The sequence below is a fragment of the Microcaecilia unicolor genome, chromosome 6 (assembly GCF_901765095.1).
Source record: "Microcaecilia unicolor chromosome 6, aMicUni1.1, whole genome shotgun sequence".
Taxonomy (NCBI): domain Eukaryota; kingdom Metazoa; phylum Chordata; class Amphibia; order Gymnophiona; family Siphonopidae; genus Microcaecilia; species Microcaecilia unicolor.
This window is the reverse complement of record NC_044036.1, coordinates 94,742,169-94,765,553: the sequence shown is the minus strand read 5'-3', so window position 1 is coordinate 94,765,553 and position 23,385 is coordinate 94,742,169. Positions and strand designations below refer to the sequence as shown.

General features: G+C 41.7%; 1 protein-coding gene across 1 annotated transcript in view; it reads left to right on the top strand.

The window, feature by feature from the left end:
- Window positions 1–23,385, top strand: part of CACNA1E (calcium voltage-gated channel subunit alpha1 E) — a 786,482-nt gene that overhangs the window by 669,192 nt on the left and 93,905 nt on the right. The window contains exons 30-32 of the mRNA XM_030206580.1: window positions 8,160–8,324; window positions 13,898–14,008; window positions 19,414–19,497. Coding sequence (XP_030062440.1) covers window positions 8,160–8,324; window positions 13,898–14,008; window positions 19,414–19,497 — 360 coding nt within the window. The remainder of the gene's footprint in view (window positions 1–8,159; window positions 8,325–13,897; window positions 14,009–19,413; window positions 19,498–23,385) is intronic.

Here is a 23,385-nt window from a genome sequence, read left to right as displayed (position 1 = left end):
TTTCCACAGGATATGCATGCATGCATGTGGGTTATACCTATGTGTGGGTTATATACATGAAAATACAGTATTTGACCTATTAAGCTAAAATTCTATAAAGAAAACTAAGCACCTACTTTTCTTTATAGACGCATTCTTGCCACCTAAAAATAGGCGACCCTTAATAGAATTACACTCCACATGCTGTATTGTTGTTTTCTCTAACTTATTTGTGGCTGTGCCATTCCTGAGTACAGATAACACATTCCTCAAGCATGTTTCATGAACATTGATTTTTTTTGTATTAATAAACAACCATTAGTTTACCTCTTTTTGTTCCTGTACATGTATATTCTGAGTCATTTCTTTCAATATTGTCTTGCAATCATCCATGAGCAGAGCATGTCTAGAAGCTGAACTAGACTTATGGAAAGCAAATTGTATACAGTTAAGAACTGAATAGATGCCAAATGGACACAGCAGCAGAAACATTATTGAATTAATTACTGGAAGAGGCAGAGCCCAGAGCATCAGATTTTATACAAAGTCAGCAAAAGCAAAATGCATTGAATGTGCTAGGAAGAAATTTCATATCAGAGAATTTATTTTGTCTGTGATTTTTCTCAGATCTGTTTCCATCCCCAGTTGGTTTTGTCACCAGATCCAGCATTGATGACAGTGTGCAGTAATTTACTGTGTATTACTGCAAGGTGTAGTCCATGCCTATTACCTTCCTATAACCTGTCCTTTCCAAGATATGAAGTTGGGGATAATTCTGTGACCAAGTTTCAAATTTATTAGGGGTTTATACCCCGCCCATCAAATAATGTCTGAGTATCTTACAAATAATATTAAAGAGGGAGGGGGTGCAGTAAAACCAGACTGTGAGGAAAGAGGGAAAGAAGTACAATAATGAAAGGAAAGAAGGGAAGGGAATGTACAAACGGAGGGGGGGGGGGGGGGTTCCAGAGTGCAACCAGTCTGCAGCGCACAAAGATCCTAGTATATTTTAATTGTAGGCATCATGACATAAGAAAGTTTTCAGGTCAGTTTTAAATTTAGATAAAGAGGATGAGAGACGTAGTTGAACTGGTAATGTATTCCAAAGTTTGGGGCCTTGAACTGAGAAAATGAGTTGATGTGTAGTATTGTAACGGATTTCTCGGAAAGATGGGACTACGAGCTGATTCTGTTGGGCTGATCGAAGACCACAAGAGGGACAGTATGGGGTAAGAAGCAGGGGCGTGGCTACGGGTGGGCGTGGCTGGGCCCAGGCCCGCCCAGCGCCAGCGCCAGCCCCAGCTCCCATTGCCGGCCACTGCTGCTTTTCCTGTTGAGCAGCAGGGCCGGCGCTACAAAAAGAAGAAGCGTTAACGCTAAGGACAAAAAATGTTTTTTTTAAAAAGTGCGGCACCGACAGGCACTGTCTAGGCAGCCTTGAGGCATTGGCTGCTGGCGCGCAGGCTCCTCCCTGCGACACAGGGGCAGTAACGTAAGAGACGGGAGGAGCCTGCAGAGCTAGCAGCCAATGCCTCAAGGCTGCCTAGACAGTGCCTGCCGGTGCCGCACTTTTTTTTTTTTTTAAATATTTTTTGTCCTTAGCGTTAGCGCTTCTTCTTGTTGTAGTGCTGGCCCTGCTGCTCAACAGGAAAAGCAGCAGTGGCCGGCAATGGGAGCTGGGGCTGGGGCTGGGGCTGGGGCTTGCATGCAGGGCGGGCCTCGAGGAAAAGAGAAAAGAGGAAAAACAGATGGAAGGATGGCAGAGAAAGAGGGAAAAGATGGAAGGATGGCAGAGAATGAGGGAAAACATGGAAGGATGGGGAGAAAGAGGGAAAACATGGAAGGATGGGGAGAAAAGAGGGAAAACAGATGGAAGGATGGGGAGAAAAGAGGGAAAACGAATGGATGGGGAGAGAGACTCTAGATGGAAGGATGGGGGGAGAAAGAGGGGAGATGGATGAAAGGATGCAGAGAGAAAGGGGAAAGACTGGAAGGATGTGGAGAGAGAAGGGACACTGAACAGAAAAGGGTAGAGAGATACAGAGACACTGGTTAGAAAGAGGGAGAGAGAGACATTAGATGGAAGGATCAGGAGAGAGGGTAGATGGATGAAAGGATGAGGAGAGAAAGAGGGAAGACGCTGGATGGAAGGGTAGGGAGAAAGAGGTTACACTGGACAGAAGGATGCAGAAAGAAAGAGGGGAGACTACTGGAAGGATGGGGAGAGAGAGGGGAGACTGGAAGGATAGGGAGAGAAAGAGGAGAGCTGCTGGATGGAAAAGGGGAGTAGTGAAAGACTGGAGAATAAGAGGAAGGGGCATGGGGAGAACAAGGGTGAGAAAAAGATGAAAAGCCATAAGTAGATGAAGGAAATTAAAGAATGGATAGTAAGAATGAATTAACTCAGGACAGAGAGAGAGAGAGGCAGAAAAATATTGAAGAAAGCAAAGAAAAAGGAGAGAAAAATGACAAATGGCCAGGAAAACCTGGCAGAAGAGTTAAGCGAAAACGAAGGAAAGCAGAATCTAGAGACTGGGAGCGACACAATGAGAAAAAGTAAATGGCCATACAAGAAAGGTAAAGAAAATAATTTTATTTTTAATTTAGGATAAAGTAATATGGTACCTGTGTTAATGAAGTTTCAGAGACCAATACTTCCTTCCTTAGGTCAGGCGAGGATACTGTAACAGCATTATACTGACCTGAGGCAGGAGGTTTTGGCCTCTGAAAGCTCACTGAAAAGGTTGTTAGGCTATTAAATAAATTTTCTGAAATCTGATGCACTGAAAAGCAGCACTTTACCCTGTGTGACAAATGCATCTGATTAGCGTGACTAAATTTTGCTGGGGGAGGGGGGTAGAGAGAAAATTTTGTGCCCACCTACTTTGTGTTCAGGCCCATCCAAAATTGGCAGTCTGGCTACGCCACTGGTAAGAAGACGAGATAAATAAGCTGGTTCTCCTAAAGAAACGGTTTTGTAGACAAGAAGTAGCAATTTATAGGTTATGCGATGTGACAGTGGAAATCAGTGTGCAGCTTTAAGAAGTGGGGTGACATGATCAAATTTCCTACGGCCGGTGATAACTTTAATAGCTGTATTTTGAACTAGTTGTAGACGGTGAAGATCCTTTGCTCAAAATCCTTTGTATAGAGAGTTGCAATAGCTAAGATGACTAATCGCCAGTGATTGAATAAGAATGTTAATAGCTGGAGGGTGTAGAAGAGGTTTAATGGAGCGGATAACACATAGATTAAAAAGAGAACATTCGACTACTGAAGAAATTTGAGGAATAAATGAAAGGTCTGCATCGATGATACCTCCTAGTAATTTGATATTCTGTACCAGAGGAACTGAGATGGAATGTAGTTGAATCAGGATAGGTAATGAAACATAGGGCTGGTTTGTAAAAAGAAGGAATTTAGATTTATTTGGTTTCAAGACAAGTTTGTTTTCAGAGAGCCAATTGGTGATTAAAATTAATTTATTGATACAATAAATGTGGGTAGGATCAAGTGTGCAGAGGATTTGTATGTTGTCAGCATAGACATGTGGGGTGAATTTCAAAGATTGGAACAGTGTCAGAAAAAGCGAGAGAAAAAAACTAGAAAACATAGAACCTAAGACTGAATCCTGTGGAACACCAGATGGGAGAGAGAAGGGATTTGAATTTGAATTATTCATTTAAACCATGTAAGAGCGATCAGAGAGATAAGAAGCAAACCATTGAAGCGCAGTATCCCTTAGGCCCAATTGTTGTACTCTTGAGAGAAGAATGGTATGATCAATAAAGTCAAAAGCTACTATTAAGTCCAGGGAGAGTAGAAGAACTGAAGTAGAATGGTCAAGATGGTATCATACATAGGCAGCCCAAGAAGAGATGTTTCAGTACTATAAAAAGGGTGAAAACCTGTCTGATTTGGATGAAGAGCTAATGTTTTATCAAGAAAGTCTTGACGTTGAGAACAGACTGTGCTTTATACGATTTTGGCTATGAAGGGGAGATTGTTGATTGGACAATAATTACTGCATTCTTGATTAGACTGTGTTTGATCTTTAATTTTAGGTCTATGTGTAGCCCATTTCCAGGGGAGAGGAAAGTGACCCTGTTCAAGACTTTTAGCTATCATAGAGTGAAGAAAGGGGAGTAAAGAGTCCAAAAACCTTTTAGTAATTGAAGATGGAATTGGGTCTGAGGAAGCTGTAGTGCGTTTCATACTGTTGATAACCAAAGAGAAGGCAGAGACAGAGGGGACAGTGAATTTAGGGCTAGTTGAAGGAACAGTAGTAAGAGATCACAGTGAGAGCAATTTGTTTTTAAAATAAAGAGCTAGATTCTGAGCGATCGGTGTAGTGGGAGCATACGAAGACCTGTTAGATGGAGCAGTGAATGGCTTGAGTAATTTATATAGAGCAGCTGTGTTAGGAGCTTTGGAAATTTTATCAGTAAAGCATGTATGTTTTGTTTCTTGAATGGCAGTCCTATAAATGGTGGCTGTTGTCCAAAAGTCAGTAAGAGGTGCCTCTAATTACCCCCTAGTGTCCTACACGCTCATTCCATTCTGCTTTTGACATCCATCTGTCTGTGCCACCTGCTCATTGTGTCCATCTTAATTCCACACACATTTCTGCATTTTGTTTGTTTGTTTATGCTTAGCTCCTTTTCTCTGGAATTCCTTACCCCCTGCTTTGAAAGCTGAGCTTCGCTCCCCTGCTTCTGCTGTCTCCTTAAAGTCCATTTGTTTTCCCAGGCGTTTCTGTAACCCCCTAATCCCAGATTTACTCTTAGGTAGTAGGTGGGTATGAGCAGTTGGTTGTCTGTTTGCCTCCTGCCCATTCTTAATGGATTCCCTTTTTCTGCCTTATTTATTTAATCTCTTCTGTCCTATTGAATTTGGTGTTCATTTCTGTATTCTCTTTTTTATTTTATATTGTACACTGCTTTGATTTGCTGTGAAAGGCAGTATATCAAGTAACCGAATAAACATAAACATTTAGGTGCCCTGAGGCAATGTGATAGGAGCCTATTCTATGACAGAACCAAAGAGCCTAAGTTCAGTTCTAGAATACTAACTAATGGCCTAGTGGTTAGGGTGGTGGTCTGTGGTCCTGAGGAACTGAGTTCGATTCCCACTTCATGCACAGGCAGCTCCTTGTGACTCTGGGCAAGTCACTTAACCTTCCATTGCCCCAGCTACAAATAAGAACGTGTATACAAAATGTAAGCCGCATTGAGCCTGCCATGAGTGGGAAAGCGCGGGGTACAAATGTACAAAAATACAACCCAATATCGGCATGCTTAACATCTATAAGAACATAAGCGACAGTCTGAAGGCTCATCAAGCCCAGTATCCTGTTTCCAATTCCAACAGTGGCCAATCCAGGTCACAAGTACCTGGCAAGATTCCAGAACCATAAAACAGATTTTATGTTGCTTATCCTAGAAATAAGCAGTGGATTTTCCCAAGTCCATCTTAATAATGGGTTATGGACTTCTAGGAAATTAGCCAAATCGTTTTTTTAAAACCCTGATAAGCTAACTGCTTTTACCACATTCTCTGGCAACAAATTCCAGAGTTTAATTACACTTTGAGTAAAAAAATATTTTCCCCAGTTTGTTTTCAATTTACTACTTAGTTACTTCATTGCATGCCATAGAGCATAGAGCCATAGAGTTGACATAATTATGGGCACCTAAATGCAGCAGGAACATGTGTAACTTACAGTATTCTGTAAATTATATGTGTAAGTGAGAGACCAGCCCATGCTCTGCTTCTGTGTACTCCTGCACCTGTTTGCATATATGTACTATATAAGTTAAGCAAGTATTTGCAGAATAGCACTTAGGCAGAATATTGGCATTTGCATGCGAATATGCACACATACATGTGAATATATCATTATTGTAAACATTTAGCATGTAATGCACACATATATGTGAGTGCTTAGTTTATATTTATTGGCACTAGTTAGCTCATTATATTATTAAATTGCGCACACAAATCCGAAACACACCTAAATTTGTACACACAATTTTTGGCAATGTTTATAAAATCAGGGGGATAGTGTGCATTCTCAGAAAAGTATGTACTATTAACGACATTTTTTAAAAAACAAAATTACTGTTTTTTCCTGTTGTTTTTGGACAAAAACTACATGAAATGACATGAAAAATGTCAATAACTTTTCCCATGTCATTTCAAACAAATGCACAACCCTATTAGTGATAATGAAACTGGATTACTGTAATTTGCTTCATGTAGAATTATAGTGCAATCTAAATTAATTGATAGCTCTTTAAATTCTCCTAGAGCACTGATTAGAGTGATTAGATTTTTTTCGATCATGCCCATGGGCTCTCAGATGTCTCTGCTACAAGCAAATGATTTTGCAATAGGATTTCAACAGAAGATCAAGACAATAAGAAATAGTATGCAGGGACTGAGTTTGAATCCTCGCTTTGTTACCAACTGTGAATTAAATGATACCTAAAATTCTGCAGTCTGAGTAGCTGATCATCTTTGGGAAGTCTTTTCTCCTGTGTCTTTGAAAAAAAATCAAGATTTTGACTTCCAGATTTGCCAAAGGAGTATGTCATTGACCTGTACCTGGCTAGTATGTTCAGACATATGCCTGACATATATTTGGACCACTCGTTTGATAAACTATTCTCTGCTTCTCCAAAATAATGGGGTACATAATAGACAGATGCTCGGTAATTATTGCCCAATTGCAAACATTCCAATTTTGCCTAAGGTTGTAGAGGCCTTTATTACATATCAGTTCATGCAATATTTGGCAGATTATAATCTACTCCACTTCTCCCAATCAGAATTTTAAAGCAAATAGCGCACTCTTACATTACTTGTAGCTTTATTGACTGAACTTCATTTACCGTATATACTCAAATATAAGCCTATCCGAGTATATGCTGAGTTAACAGTCCCCGTCCCCATCCCCCCCCCGAAAAGGGGGGAAAACTGTTAACTTGAGTAAAATCCAGGGGGGTATAGTGTTAGGGAACACTTTGTGAGTACAACATGCCCCTTCCCCAGTCTTCACCCAGTTTCTTTCATGCTCCCCTTCCCATTCTTCACCCAGTTTCTGTCATGCCCCTCTCCCCAGCATTCACCCAGATTTTCTCATGCCTCCCTCCCCAGCTGTCATCCAGTTTTTCTCTCCTTCCCCCTCGTTTACCTCTACAGCAGAGCTCCGGCTCTGGATTTTTTTCTCCTTCCTCGGTGCAGCATCAAAGTCTTTGTCTTCCCCTGCACAGCCAGGCTCTGCAGATACTTGAGACACACAGTGCAGGAAGTTGAGGAAGTCTCGCATTTTCACATCCCGCAAGACTTCACCAACTGCCTGCATGGCACGGCGAAGGCCATGCAGGGGAAGACAAGGACTTTGAACCCCTGTCAAGGAAGGAGAAAAAATCCAGAACCCGAGCCCTGCTGTAGAGTTAAACTCGGGGGAGCGGGACAGGTCTGCATTTAAAAAATTGGGCAGTGGTACCATGCTGACTCAACTATAAGCCAAGATCCCAATTTTGGGGTACAAAACTCTTGGCTTATAGCCAATGATATACGATATTTACGGACAAAGGAAAACACGCCTTTGTTGTGTAACTCAGCTTGTTGCAGTATTTGTTTTAGTGGTTCATGACATACTGCTTTATAAACTTGAGGAAGTAGACATCACTAGTAAAGTGCTGGAATAGTTTAGTGGTTTTCAGAAGAGTAGAGCTTTTACTGTATATTGGGATAAACAACCCTCAGCTTCAAGGGCCTTAGGTTAGGTAATCCCACCAGGATTTCCATTGTCCCCAATTTTATTTAACTTTATTTTAGTTTTTTTGGGATTGATTTTATTATCATTTAGGGGGAAAATGTTAGCTCTGTTTACATTTGTACAGGTTTATATTCAAGTATATACGGTACATTAGATTAGTCTCCTTAGCTCAGTTAAACAAAATAACCAGGACCAATAGGTCCAGATTAGGTTTTGTTTCTTGATACTGTCTGCTGATATTGCTACTCCATGCTGAACTATTTATGTTTCCTTAATGTTTTTTAAGCAGGACTGACGTGTTCCATTGTAGGGGTCAACATGTTTACTTCTCAGTGAGTGACACAGGAGTGGGAAGTAAATTATAGTATAACTGTTGATTATTTTTCTGATTCAGAGAGCTTGCATCGATTTCGCCATCAGTGCTAAACCACTCACTCGCTACATGCCTCAGAACCGCCACACTTTCCAGTACCGGGTCTGGCACTTTGTGGTCTCTCCATCATTTGAGTACACCATCATGGCCATGATTGCTTTGAACACAGTGGTACTGATGATGAAGGTAAGGCGAATAGGTATGATCTGGTTTTGAAATCTGCCCCCAAATGGGGAAGTATGAGAGTAGGAGTAGTTGTGTGCATTCATGAGCGTATATTCAGAAGGCAGTTCTGTAAACTAGGTGCTAACATTTACACGTGTTATGATGTTTATTTTAAAGAAGTGCATAAACATCTAAATTCCCATTTTACCAAGCCGGGAAATGCACGTCTCAAACCCAAGTGCATGCAAATACAAGGGGTGTGGTTTGGGCACGTTTTAGGTGGGACAAGGTGTGGCAAGTTCATAAGTCATTTATTCCCTATTTCAGAAGGGGACTAAATGTCTGTGTCCTAAAAAGTTGGCATTGGGAGTTACATCTGCTACCAAGCATGCTTAGATTTTGACAAAGTGCTCCTATTAAGCAGCACTCCACCAGAGGTTGCCCCTTTAATCCCTCAGTGTTTTTTGTCACCCCCCCCCCCCCCCACACACACACACATACACACACACACTAGTCTTTATGATAGCAGTGGGAAAATACACATTCTTGTTTCTAAAATGACAAAAATAACCCATTGGATTCTATATATAGCGTGCCGAGATGAAATCGATGCATGTTCCATAACAACGCACATAACTTAGGAGCCCTTTTACTAAAGAGTTGGTTGCCACGCGCCAATCCGCAGGAGCCCAGCATCAGTTCCTATCCCCAGTGCACGCCATTTCCATCGCTATAAAAATATTTCTATTTTTCTAGTGCCAGTGCTTACCCGCCAGTAATCGTGAGGCGCCGTGCCCTGCCAGGTTACCACAGGAGCCCTTACCACCATCTAAGTTGGTGACGTTAAGTGCTCTCCCTCGAAATGGCCACACAGCAAGTGGTTCACTTAACTGCACAGCCATTTCTTTTCCAGCAAAAAAGACCGTCTTTTACCCACTGCAGTTAAAGGGGGCCTCAGCACACGTCAAAACCATGTGCTGATTATAGCTAAGGCTCCCTTTTACCGCAGCTTAGTAAAAGGACCTCTTAATTAGTTAACAAGCCAATCAGCGCTGATAATTGGATGTTAACAAGCAATTATCAGCACAAATTGGCTTTAATTAGAATTTACGCACACTACTTGCTAAGCATATTCTGTATCACAGTGTGCATGAATTCTAAGTCGCATAGTTGAAAAGTGGTCATGGTTATGGGCATGGAATGGGCAAGATGTGGGCGTTTCTAAAATCTATGCGTGTTGTTATAGAATACACCCGCTCTTTGCCTAATTTAGGGGTCAGGATTTACACCAGGTTTTAGTTGGTGTAATAGCCCAGAACTAAATTTAGTCATGTGGACCAGCATTCAGTGTATTCTATAAAGTACACCTAAATTAAAGCGTACTTTATAGAATACGCTTCGATTACTGAGTGGAAATCTCAGTGCGATATATACAATCTAGCCCTAAATGTTATGTGCCAGCACAGACGAATTAATGTGCTGGTTTTCCACCCGTGGAGATTTTTGACATTTTTGTTTTCTAAAATGGATGTTTATACTGCTCACACTTGGCACATAAATGTCCATTTCTCCTGTAATTTAGAACAGCCTCTACGTCATCAGATTCTGTTGTAAAATACTAGTGAATCCATCTCAATTCCAGCTTCTACATCCTGTCTAAAATATATGTATATATACATAGAAATGTGTGTATATTCCAGCATGCTGCCTAACTGCTATTCTTCAAATACCCGCATAACTTCCACAGTGCATATGTGAATGTAATCCCCTGGGAAGTTGGTTGTAAGAGAACTATGTAGATTTCCCCCAAGGGATTACTAAGATTGGGATTAGGAGCTCTCCAGGTTCACTGGGGGGGGGGGGGGGGGGGGGGGGGGGGGGGGGGGGGAGGAGGGATAGTGTTAGTGAGGAGAGGTATTGGGAATTGACTGACAGGAGATGTCATAAGGGGGTGTGGAGTAAAATGTTATAAAAACTGTAGCATTGGAGATCACAGGGTCCTTGGTCGCCCCACCCTTTCCCCTGCCAGGACATATGAGGAGAGGAGGTATCCTGATCAAACCTGGTAACCTAAGGCTAAACAAAGAGGTAGTTTCTGCTAAAAGAGCAGGAGAGCTCTGGGAGGGTAGGAAAGGATAAACTCCCCAGGAGTAGAAAAGGGAGAAGCCTGTTTGGAGTCAGAGGGGGCAGCTCAAAGAAGTAGACCTCTGAGGGAGAAGAGGATGGACATGGAGGTCCTGAGGATGTTCAGCACCTGGAAAAGCCCAACGGGATGCTTGCCTGTGGAAGGAACAGGAAGTCCTATCCTTAGATTGTTCTGCCAGAAAAGATGGTTATAGGTGGACTGGACAGTATTGTAAATATGTAAATACTATAGGGCTACTGAAGTATATCAACTCAGATACTATGACCTCAGATACACAGACTGCTATTAATGCCTCTACCAATAACATGAACTGCGGTTAAGTGAATAAAATGAAGTTTGGATATCTGCCTGTTGCAGTATTCCAGTAAAAGTCGTTTGCATTTAATACAAACCTTTGAGTACCGAGTATTTTGTGGAATGTGAGTGGAGTCCTTTCACCTTAGGACTAGAAGGGGAGTGAGAGGAAGGGTGACTTAATACCCCATGGCCTACAGGGATCAATCTTGTCCCCAGCCTGCTCCCAGCTCATTAAAGCAGAATTTTTGTTTTTGTCCCTGGTTTGGGTACCCAACCTGAGAGTTTAGCCAGTGCCCAGACCAGGGTTATATACATATTTGCAAGAAGGGCATCTAGAGAGGTGGGGCATGGAGAGGACAGAGGTGAGATTCCCACTGTAAATTATGTGCATTCCTGTAGCATTTAGGCACTGGCACCAGTCTATAGCTGGCATAAGTGCAAGCACCTGAATGTCAGGTTACACTAGTATTCTATAATGGAAATAATGTTTAATTATAACGTGTTAACCTGCCTAATCGATTACAATATAGGGCTAGGCAGTTTCCACTATTTACAACAATAGGAGTCAAAAAGGTGAAAGGAACGTCAATTTCAGATAGGAAAGAAACAACCAACCAAAGATCAATACCGTCCAAAAACATACTAATACTGAAAAGAAAAGTAAACTAAAAACTTACTTTAAAAAAGCCACTGGACCACCTCAGCCAAAAGCCTATTGAAGAACTAAATGGAGATGACCAGTTATAGAATGGCCCCCATAGCCCATTTAGGTGCCTAAAAATTCAAAGGGCACAGTAATCTCTTGTCTGTGTGTATACCTACACATTATTGTACACTGAATCGACTGTGCTCATTTTAAAGTTTGTGCACGTATATAATCTGTGCCCAAAAACATAAGTCTATCAAACAAACGTGAAAAAATGTCCCCAAATCAGGAAAAATATGTTTTAAACAAGCACAAACTAAACTTGTTTCTGCTTTCACACACCTATAATAAAGCCAAGAAACAGGCACATTGGGGAATCTAACTACTATGCTTCCTCTTTCTCTTCATGGTGAGCTCTCTATCAAAAGCTTTAAATCAAACTTAAAAGCCTGGCTTTTCAGGCAAGTCTTTGGGGACGCTGACTAATCTGGTGGTTTCTAGCTAGAAAGGGTAATTGAGTTTTTGTTTTTTCTCTGCCTTTGTGTGTATATGTTGTCTTCCCTATTACAAATGGAGTCATAGGAGTCAACTTTTCAAAATGATTGGGGGTGCTAAGCCCAATGGAAATAACCCTCCCTGGACACATACAAGGAATTTTCTCAGTATTGGGGGTGCTCAAGCACACACAGCACCCACAGAGTCGGCTCCAATGAATGGAGTTCCTTTTCCTTTTCTTTACATTTTAGCCTTTACACTGCTCTGCTCTGCTAGCTACAGCAGTTTAGCAAGTTCCAATAAAGTGTATCACAGGTTCACCCCAGCACCACTCAGACTTTGCTCATGGGAAAAAAGACCTATAAAATTACCCCATTAAGCTCAAATAATGTTTTTTTCTACCCGAGTAATTTATAGGAAATATCCTACCAATGCCATCATGCTATATTAGGAAGAAATTGTCAAGACGGAAGTATTATCCAACCTTGTTCCTGAAGTGCTTTTCCCTTCCCCCCTCATGCCATCTTTGATTTACAAAGTCCTGATTTCACTCTGACCTATACCATCCGATATGGTAAACAAGTCTTTACCCATCAGAAAATAAAACAGCCTTTAATAATTGCTCAACCCCTCCAATGCAGGGAAAGGGAGCAGGTTAGGATGGGGATTTTTATTCTGAAACCACGCATAAAGGCTCCTCACTACACTAGCCTGCCACTAGAATATGAAAAGGATAACATTATTCAATTTTAATTGATTTTATTTATTTGGATTTTGTGCACACTTCTTTCATTAGTAACTCAAAGTGAGTTACATTCAGGTACACTAGGTATTAACCTGTCCCTGGAGGGTTCATAATCTAATGTTATACCTAAGGCAATGGAGGGTTAAGTGACTTGCCAAAGATCTTAAAGAGTAGTACCACGATTTGACTCCTGCGCTCCTGTATGTCAAGCCCAGTGCTCTAATCACTAGGCTACTCCTTGCAATCTCTCCTTGTACATAAATGTCATGAAAAAGTGAACTTTACTATAACTATAAAAAAAATAATAAACTCTGCAGCCCTTCCAACACTAGGGAGAATTTCATAATAATAATAAAATGTATTTATAACTCACATTATCATAAAAATTCTAAGCAAGGAACAAATCACATACATAATAAAAATAGCATAACAAAAAATAAACAATATTACAAACAAAATTCCATAAAATTACATCACAAAGCCTCACATCAGCAGTATAAACAGAACTTCACATAATAAAATATAACTGTTGTTTTCATTATTCCATTGGCCCATATACTTGAAGAAAAAAAATACGTCTTCAGTTCCTTCTTTAATTGTGTTATATTTTGTAATTTACGAAGTTCAATAGGCAAAATATTCCACAGTTTTGGGCTTATAATATAAAAAAATGGAAGATATATACTCATCCGCACAAGGCGGTAAGATGGTACATTTGAATATTGATCTTTCCAATAATGAATCCTGTTTCCCTGGTGTCTCCTAGACACCTTTATAAGTGATGTTCTGCTTCTGTTGTGCATTGTTAGTCCATTTTGAAAATGAGTTGTAGAGTAAATAAGAGCTAAGGCATTTGAGGGTCCATCAATACTTGACTAAAACAGCTGATTGAGCTAAGTAGCATTTTATCTATAAAGATTTAAAATATCATAAAGTTTCAAAAATATTCATTAAAGTTGCATGATCAATGACGATCACAGTGAGTCATTGGGCTGTGTCTCAGTGTGAAAGGAGTCACTGCTGAGATCAAGTGGATAATATTTGTTATTGTATCCTGATTGTTTAGTGTTGTGTTCTTCAGTCTGCGCATTGTTAGTCCAGCAGCTTCCACAGGAGGTGTCATCTTGCCATAGATTATGTACATTGGTGGTCCATAGTCTATACTGGTATATCCTATGTCCACTTTGAATGGCTTACACTAGAATCTCTAATAGATGAAATCTCTCTCCTCCAGTATTCTGATTATCTGTCTTTCTTCCCATCAGTACAGTTCGGCACCCTGGCCATATGAACTGGCATTAAAGTACCTGAACATTGCATTTACAATTCTCTTCTCACTTGAGTGCATCTTGAAGATCATTGCATTTGGTTTCTTGGTGAGTAACTGGTAGCATGCAATTGGGACAAAGCTTTGACCTGCACAGCTGGTGCTCTATATAGAGATCAGGATTACTTCAAAGTAATCCCTTCTCATTCATGGTGAGAGGTTAGCTTTTTCTTCTGTTTGTTGAATTAGGATGGAGGTTTCTTGGAGACTATGTGCTCTATAAATATATCTTTGGATTCTTACATTTTACAAATCTTTTTTTTATGTGTGAGTCAATGTAGACACTTCAGCTTTCTAAATTAGTGTAAGACTTTATTCTGGGCTGGTCTAGGTTAGTAGGGCAATTTCTAAATATTCCTAAAATGTACCTACTTACAGTCAATCTAATGGCTCAAAAACATGCTCACTTTTATTTTCCTCAAAACTACTTTTCCATTATGTAGCTCCCCACTATTCCAGAACCTGTGAGATAGTTGTGTCCATCAACCAGCAGGTGGAAATAGATAACTGAAAAATGAGCTGAGATATATCTCTCTTGGCATCCAGGCCAGCTCCTTAGTATTTTCTGTCTCTAGCAAGTGGATGAACACACTTTTCAGCCTCTGGTTCTGAGTGATTTGCTCCTGGTCCAGTTGGTCAACTGGTCTCCAGTTGAGCTTTGCAGGTGACTTGAGTCTGTAGATTCATATCTGGGGGTCTTCAGATCCCTGCTTGTGGTGCTCCATGAATTTAGTCCTTCCCTCCTTTCACCTCTCCCCTGTTTTCTGTGGATATCTCCTTGTCCAGCACAACAACCTTATAAAAAAGAGGTTTGCCGGAGAGTGTGGGACAGAGTATCCATTCTGAGCCTTTCTCATCTGTGGTAAGACTTGTGGAGACTATGAGCTTGGGGGGAGCAGCTGGCAGTGGTAAGTCTGACTAAGGTTTGACTCAGAACCGCTTGGAGGGAAGCAAGTTCTACTTGGTGCAGGGGAGGGATCCTGAATCACTGCTTGGGACACATTGTGCTGTGCTGTTGAGAGTTTGGGTGAATGGCGACTACCACAGAGGCAATTAAGTGATGTTCCTGCTGTGGGACCCCCCGACTGGCATTGAGGCATTGTAGTGTGAGCAAGCTGGGAATACAGCGGGATGCAGAGGAAACAGTCAGCGATAGCATATCTTTGAATTTAGTGCAGCATTCGAATATGCAGTTTGATACAGGAGAGTGCAGGAACGGGCGCCATTTTGTTGGGGCCAACTGGCAGTGAGGAGCAGCTTCTGGATGATCACATGCAGAGCACAGTTACCATTTTACAGTCTCAGGGCCTGACAAAGCATTCAGCTGCATCGGGTTCTTTGTTTTCTCCAGAGTTTGTATTGCTCTTCTACCAAGCCTATTTACTGAAGCAGGGACAGTCAGAGCTGATGCAAGGTGCTTCAGGTTTCTCACCCCTCTTCCTCTCTGGCTCTTAAGAGATCTCGTTTACACGTCCAGGAGTGGGCAGATAAGGCTATCTCTGCTTCTCCCTCCTTATCTGATGTGGCAGTCTATTCAGAAGAACCATCATTGAAGGAACCATTAGAGGAGAGAGATGATCCGAAAGTACTGAGTTTTTCATAAAGAGGAGATCAGAACTCTTATTTCTGAGGCACTGGCGGTGCTTTCCATTGCGGAGCCTTCTGGTTCAGTATCAGGAGTTCCATCTTAGTCAATCATGAGGGGGCTTAGAGGTCCTTCTAAGGCCTTCCCGATGCATCCAGACATTCAGGAACTGATTACAGTAGATTGAGTTTCACTGAACATGGGGCTGAGTGGAAAAAGCAATGGCTCACCTCTACCCATTAGTTCTGGAGGAGAAAGATAAATTGCAACTTCCCAGGGTGGGCTCCCTAGTTATGGCAGTGACTAAGAAGATCACCTTGCAAGTGGAAAGGGGCATTGCCCTAAAAAACCTACGAGATAGGAAGCTAGAAGGCTTGCTGAAACAAGCCTTTGAAGTGCCCTCGATCTCAAGGAGGCATATTTGCATATACACATTTGGTCGCCGCATCAGAGTTTTCTATGTTTTGCAGTGTTGGACTATCACTTCCAATTCAGGGTCTTTGCCCTTTGGTCTCACTACTGTTGCGAGAACATTTACCAAGGTTATGGTGGTAGTGGCGTTCTTCCTTCTGCACCAGGGAATCAGAGTTCATCCTTATCTCTATAACTGCCACATTTGTGCGTTATCCTATTCAGAGTGGTGGCGACGGACATTGGATTTGGTGATCAATTTCAAGAAGAGCAGACTATATAGCAGACACAGGAGTATCTAGGTGTTTTATTCAACACAGTACAGAAGAGAATCTACCTCACAGAGCACAGGAAGTTGAAACTGGATGAACAGATTCATCTTCTCAGTCAGGGCAGGCCCAGGGTCTGGGACTATGTGCAGGTTCTGGGGTCCATGACGGCAGTGATGGAAGTGGTGCTTACATGCAGGCATTACAGAAATCTCATATCAGCTGTTGATCTTTGGTGTCACACAAGTATGACCTTCATCTTCTTTGGATGCCAGTTGCCAGATGGCACATGCAGTGGTGGTTGTCACCCAGGAATTTCACCGTCAGAGCCCCCTTTCTGATAACACAATGGATGGTGGTGACAACTGTTGCTAACAGGTTGGGTTAAGGAGCTCATTATAAGTTCTATCTGGCATGGGGCACTTGGATGGAACAGGAGTCTCAGTGGTCAATAAAACGCTTGGGCTCAAGGCAGTGTAGAATGCCTTATGTGACTTTGCTCCCTTTCTGGTAGGGGCCCTGGCCTGAGTTTTCTCCGACAATGTGAAAGCAGTAGCTTATATCAACAAGCAAGGCAGGACCCGCAGTTGTCCAATGGTGGTGGAAGCAGATTCCCTCATGAGTTGGGTGGAGAAAAATCTCCTTTGCTTGTTGGCAGCTCACATTGCAGGGTCCTTGAATGTGGAGGTGGACTTTCTAGGAGGGCACTCCTTGGACCCGGGAGAATGAAAACTATTTATCCAAGGTTTTCAGATGATAGTGGACCGATGGGCTCTCCACTTCAGGACTTGATGACAATGAAAAGGAATGCCAAAGTTCCTAAGTTCTTCAGTCTTTGGAAAGAACCAGGCTCAATAGGGATTGATGCCCTACTGCACCCCTGGCTGGAGACACATCCTTGGACCATGGTAGGCTGTGTATTGAAAAGAATCGCATTGCATCGAGGTTGAATAATTCTCGTATATCCAGATTGGCCACAGTGGCTGTGGTATGTGGACCTGATTTGACTGCTGGACAGGGGTCCTATCTATCTTACGCAAGTACATGGCCTACTGAAGCAAGGTCCAGTGATCATGGGGGATCCATTCCCCTTTGATCTTATGGCTTCACCATTGAAATAGCTCAGTTGAGATGAAAAGATTATTCTGATTGGTCATTGCTGCCTTGCTTCAGGTTTGTAAATGCTCTACTTTTATGGTGTATGTAAGGGTGTGGAGGATGTTCGAGGGCTGGTGTTCTGAGCACAGATTTTCTCCCTTCTCTGCTCAGATCATGCACATCCTAGCATTTCTCCAGGCCTGTCTTCAGAAAGGATTTTGTTGGGTTCTCTAAAAGTTCAGCTTGCAGCTTTGGCCTGTTTCAGGGGTCCACTACAGAAGATGTCTCTTGCGGCTCACCCAGATACCATTCAATTCTTGTGGGGAGCAGGCTGTTTGTAGCCCGCCTTTCTTATGCCATATCCAGAGTGGAACCTTAATCTAGTCTTTTGGGCTTTTCATACACCTCCTTTTGAGCCATTTTGGAAGCTCTCCTTGAAAGATCTTACATTAAAGATAGCATTCTTGGTTGCTGTTGCATTGGCATGTAGGGATTTAGAGCTTCAGGCTCTCTCATGCCGAGATTCCTTTCTTTGCTTTTCGGAGGCAGGGATCTCCCTGAACATGGTTCTTTCTTTCTTCAAAAGCGGTATCAACATTTCATCTCAACCAATCTGTGGAGCTTCCATCCTTTCACAGAGAGGATGAAGAGGCTCAGTATTCTTCCTTGAAGTTTCTCAATGTGCATAGAGTCTTCATTAGATATCTGGAAATCACAAATAAGTTTACCAAATTGGACAGACTTTTATGCTTTTTGGTGAACAGAGGCTTGGCCTTATGGCTTCCAAGCCCACAATTGCTAGATGGCTGAAGGAGACTATTGCTTCAGCTTATTTGCTTGCAGGGAAGCAGGATCCTCAGGCCTTTAGGGCTTATTCTATGAGCCACAGAGAGACATCCTGGGTGGAGACTACCGTACTGTCTTCAGTAGATATTTGCAAGGCAGCAACATGGTTGATACTGCTTACCTTTGCCAAGCATTACAAGGTGGACATTGCAGCACGCTTGGAGCCAGTTTAGGTGCTTCAGTCCTTATGGCGGCAGCACCAGGATCCCACTCACTTTAGGGATTGCTTTTGAACATCCCACAGGTTCTGGAATAGTGTGGGAAGCTACTTAAGAGAAGGAGAAATTAGGTTTTACCTGATAATTTTCTTTCTATTAGTCCTTCCCACAATTCCAGAAGCCCGCCTGAGGTTTTCTGAGACGTTTAGTCAATGAAAAGTAATGGGCCAAATAACGACTGTCACAGTTTATGGTGCTTCCTGCATATATCTCTTGTTCTCTACAAGTTGTCCAGAGATGAGAGAGGTCTCCACATGTTTGCTCATCTGGTTAGTGTTAGGTTAGCAAGTTGTTTAAGGTTGTTGTGTTTATTCTGAGTTTGTCCTTACTTCCTAGGAGTGGAGGAGTAGCCTAGTGGTTAGTGCAGTGGACTTTGATCCTGGGGAACTGAATACAATTCCCACTACAGCTCCTTGTGACTCTGGGAAAGTCACTTAACCCTCCATTGCCCCTGGTACAAAATAAGTACCTGAATATATGTAAACTGCTTTGAATGTAGTTGCAAAAACCTCAGGCAGTATATCAAGTCCCATTTCCCTTTCCATTTCTTGTCTACGTAAATACTGAGTAGGTGGACTGGATGCCAAGAGAGATATGTCTCAGCTCAGTTTTCAGTTCTCTATCTCCACCTGCTGGTTGATGGACACAACTGCCCCACAGGTTCTGGAATAGTGGAAAGGACTAATGGAGATTATCAGGTAAGACCTCATTTTGCCTTATGGTTAATCAGCTGTAAAACCATAGTTCCCAAATTTCCAGTATATCAGTAATGAATTTCTCATCCATATTCACTATGGACTTTCCGAACACCTTACCGTCTAGGGTACCGTGAGAACAGGTTTGGGAACCATTGTTCTAAATAATGTTTGTAGTTAATCATGTTGACATTCTGTGTTTTAGGCTGTAGGTTATTCGTGTTTCAGGATATATTGTAATCCACTCTTCCTTAATATTGCATGTTCTCAGACTTTTTCTTTTTCTACAAAGGAACAGCCTTGAGATTGAACCTAGTTCTTTTCCCATACAGAACTATTTCCGGGACACATGGAATATCTTTGACTTCATTACAGTTGTTGGCAGCATCACTGAGATCATTCTGACTGATAGCAAGGTGGATATTCTGCTTTTATTAACACAATTATGCTAAAGTACTTTTTCTGTTTTTGTTTAGCAGTTATGTGCTTGGAAGCTCATGCATGGTGTTGCAAAGAAATGATGTCCTGTATCAGTGTTTGTTGAAAGAATCATATCCTGTGTCTGTGTTTTTGTGTGTTATCACCTGAAAAAATCAAGGAGGGATTCCCTACAGAAACGTTGAGACAACCAAAGTAGTAGGGAAGAGATGTAGGTCAACCAAACAAAGGAAAGTCCAGAAGTTGATTGTAGTAAAAAGGTATTTATTGAGAAACCAGATACTGTAGGTTCAACACAGTCCATGTTTCAGCAAAAAAATGCCTGCATAGGGACAGAAATCTAACCTGTTCCTGCCTGTCCCCACTGGAATCTTACCCATCCCTGTAAAAATCTTACCCGTTCCTGCAAGAATTTAACCCATCCCCACCAAAATTTAATGGTACCTAAAAAAAAAAAATGCTGGTCGGCTCTCTGTCTCTCTCTCTCTGGGTATGAAGGCAAGGAAGGAACGGTTGGTCAAACAGAACAATCTGGTGTGCACATGTAAGACTCGTCTTTGATTCGCTGGCACTGTGTGCTGAGAGGTTGCCACATGCACATGCCAGTAAGTTAGTGACCTCAGATGCTCATGCCCACATCAGAGCTGAGGCCTGCGCATCAGCCCAGGAGCAGAGAGATTAATGGAAGACTTTCTGCATCCATGTTGTTAAAGCATGGAAGAGAAGGAGGCTGCACTTAAAGAACTTGATACGTTGTAGGTGAGAGGCTGGCGCAGGTGCAGCTTACACTTCCATAGGAACCCCGCAGGAGCTTCTTCCGTTCCCACAGGAACCCCGCAGAACTGCTTCTGTCCCTGCAGGTATTCCTGCAAAACTCTGTTCCCATGTAGGTCTCTACTCCAAACGCAGAATCTTCTCCCTCACCCAAAGCAGTTAGTGATATATCTATGAGGAACTTCAATAAAGGCACAGCACTCTCGTTGCTGAGTGTAGCAGAACCTTCTCACAGTTCCACAGATACTTAAAATTCAAAACTTCAAAAACTCCTCCAGCTGTTTTGTTGTGTAGGGTTAAATAATATTAGAATTCAGTGCTTCAATTCTTCTTTAACTTACAGCAAAATACAATTAATACACATATTTGTGATTTTTGCATGCATTGTATGCACACAAGAAGTTTTTGGTTTGCAAGACAGTTATAAGAGTGTTAATTCATAGCTATGCATGCAAATAATTTACATATACTTTAAATGTATAGGTGTCCATGTGAATGAAATGCATGCTCACAAATGCACACCCCTAGGATATGCACTATGACATGTTTAATGCCAAGCCCAGCACTAGGGGTAATGCTTTGAGAATCCAATTGCTGGACTCAGAAAGTTGAACATCTTTCCCCATTCTGTAGCTTGGATATTGCAGGAACATATTAACAATCTGATTACACTGTTTCTGCTGCAAAATGATCTCTTTATGATGAGCAATAGATAGCAAGAAAATGACATGCATCTGTGCCTTGATGGCAAATTAAGAGATTCACAGAAGCAAACACTTAACATTAGAAAGTTCAGAAAACATCATTTAATTTATTTTCAGGGTAAATATGCTTCTGCAGTTTTCATAGTTGCATCAAATTACAAAATTCAAATAATCTGGTAGAATATTGATGGTTAATTTAAGACATAACTTTCAAGGATTTTTACATTTAAGAAAGTCGTCTGGTCCATCTCTTTCCTCTACCGATGGGTTCTATTGGATGCTTTCTTCCCTAAGTCTTATCTACATTAAGGGGGTAATTCTATAACAGTGCACCTATATATGGGCATCTAGAAGACACCTATTCTGTAAAGGAAAGAAGGTGCCAAAGGTTCTCTCCCCTGAACCATCCCTTCAGCCACTCTCCTCCATCTGACCCCACCCCCATCAGTCCCCATGATCAGTACCCCCCTTCTGGACAACACCTGCCTTTACAATCATTCAGCTCCAAACATTATTATTCCCCCCCCCCCCCAATAAACCCCAAGGGGACCCAGAAGGCCTACCTCAACACCATACCCTGACCATCTCCCCACTCCAAGGCAAAGATGGTGGCTCTGAGCTCAGGTCCTCTATATGTTAAATGGGCTGGTGCTTAGTAAACAAAAACAAAAAAGTTCTCTCTACCCCAATCCTGTTTTCTAATTAAGATTCCAGATCCATTCTTAAAATGAAGATTTCCTTTGTAGCCCCATCCCTGAGGCTGCTCCCTTACTTGGCTGCTTGGCCCCTAACTGTGAGCTACTGGAAGAAGGAGCCACTGGGGCAGGAGTAACTGGGGATCACGCATGTCCTCCACCAGATCTCAGGGATAAACTGTACTTACTTGGGTGGTGGTAAGGATTTGATAGTTCTGGGGGCCATCACACTATTTTGCAAAAGATTAAGATGTGGGGGAACAGGAGGGACTCTTCATTTTAAGAGTGAGGGATAGGTCTGGTGGGAGAGGAAAATGGGACCTTGGGTAGAGGCAGTTTTTCCCCTAATCACTGACCTCTTTAAGTTGCTGCCAGAAACAATGTTAAGAACACATCTGGAGATGATGTAACTTTCCATGAATAACACAGAGTTTTATTCAAGTTGCTTTGTTCAATTTGCATAATAATGAGCTTCTTGCATGCATTTACTGGGGTGCACATTCTTTTGAATGAAGCTGCATTATTGGCAAATAATCTATGTTATTTAGCTAATTAACAAGTTAATTGGCTAATTACTTTCATTACTGCCATAACACAGCTTACTAAATAGAACCCTTTATGGAAACAAAAATTGATGACAAGACATAAACACAGGGCTCATCTAGTCTGCTCATTCCAGGAGCAACACCTCAGAAACACCTGTCTTTATTCTCTCATCTGAGATTCTCAGTAATTACCACATACTTTCTCAAATTCTTAAACCCTCATCTCAAGTGGCAGGATGTCCCATGTATCCAGAATTCTTTCTCTGAAGATATATTTCTGATGCTTCCCCCTGAGTTTACCCTGTTTTAGACAAATCACCTCTATTTCTATTTCTTCTTTTTCACTTAACCTGCCTATTCAGTCAAGAAGGACTGCCTAAAGCAGCTGACAAATAAGATCTGATTGAGACATTTAAATACCTCCATGGCATAAATACACAGGAGGCAGGTCTATCAACTGAAAGGAAGCTCTGGAATGAGAGGTCATAAAATGAAGTTGAAGGGGGATAGACTCAAAAGTAATCTAAGAAAATACTTCTTTACAGATAAGGTGGTGGATGTATGGAATGACCTCACAGTGGAAGTAGTAGAGACAAAGCCTGTATCTGAATTTGAGAAAGCATGGGATAGGCATGTGGGATCTCTTAGGTGGTATGCATGGGCAAACTGGATGAACCATATGGCCTTTATCTGCTGTCATTTTCTGTGTTTCTATGTTACAAATAAAACAAATATAATACCTCTTGTTCTAGAACTTTCCAATGGAAGATGCTTACTTTTATACATGATGGTTACCTTTGAGACATCCAAATGTGCATATTTGGGTCCTTAAGGCTCAAAGTATCGTAATGTGAATTTATTCACCTTGGTATTTGTTGCAGTACTAGTGTTCACAATGGGGCAATATCACCATAGTAACATAGTAAATGACGGCAGGTAAAGACCTGAACAGTCCATCTAGTCTGCCCAACAAGATAAACTCATTTTACATGGTATGTGATAATTTATATGTATACCCAAGTTTGATTTGTCCTTGCCTTTCTCAAGGCACAGACCATAAAAGTCTGCCCAGCAGCTAACGTTGAAGCCCCTTAAAATTTACACTCCAGCCCATCCCTATCTATTCAGTTACGATCAGGACAGTCATA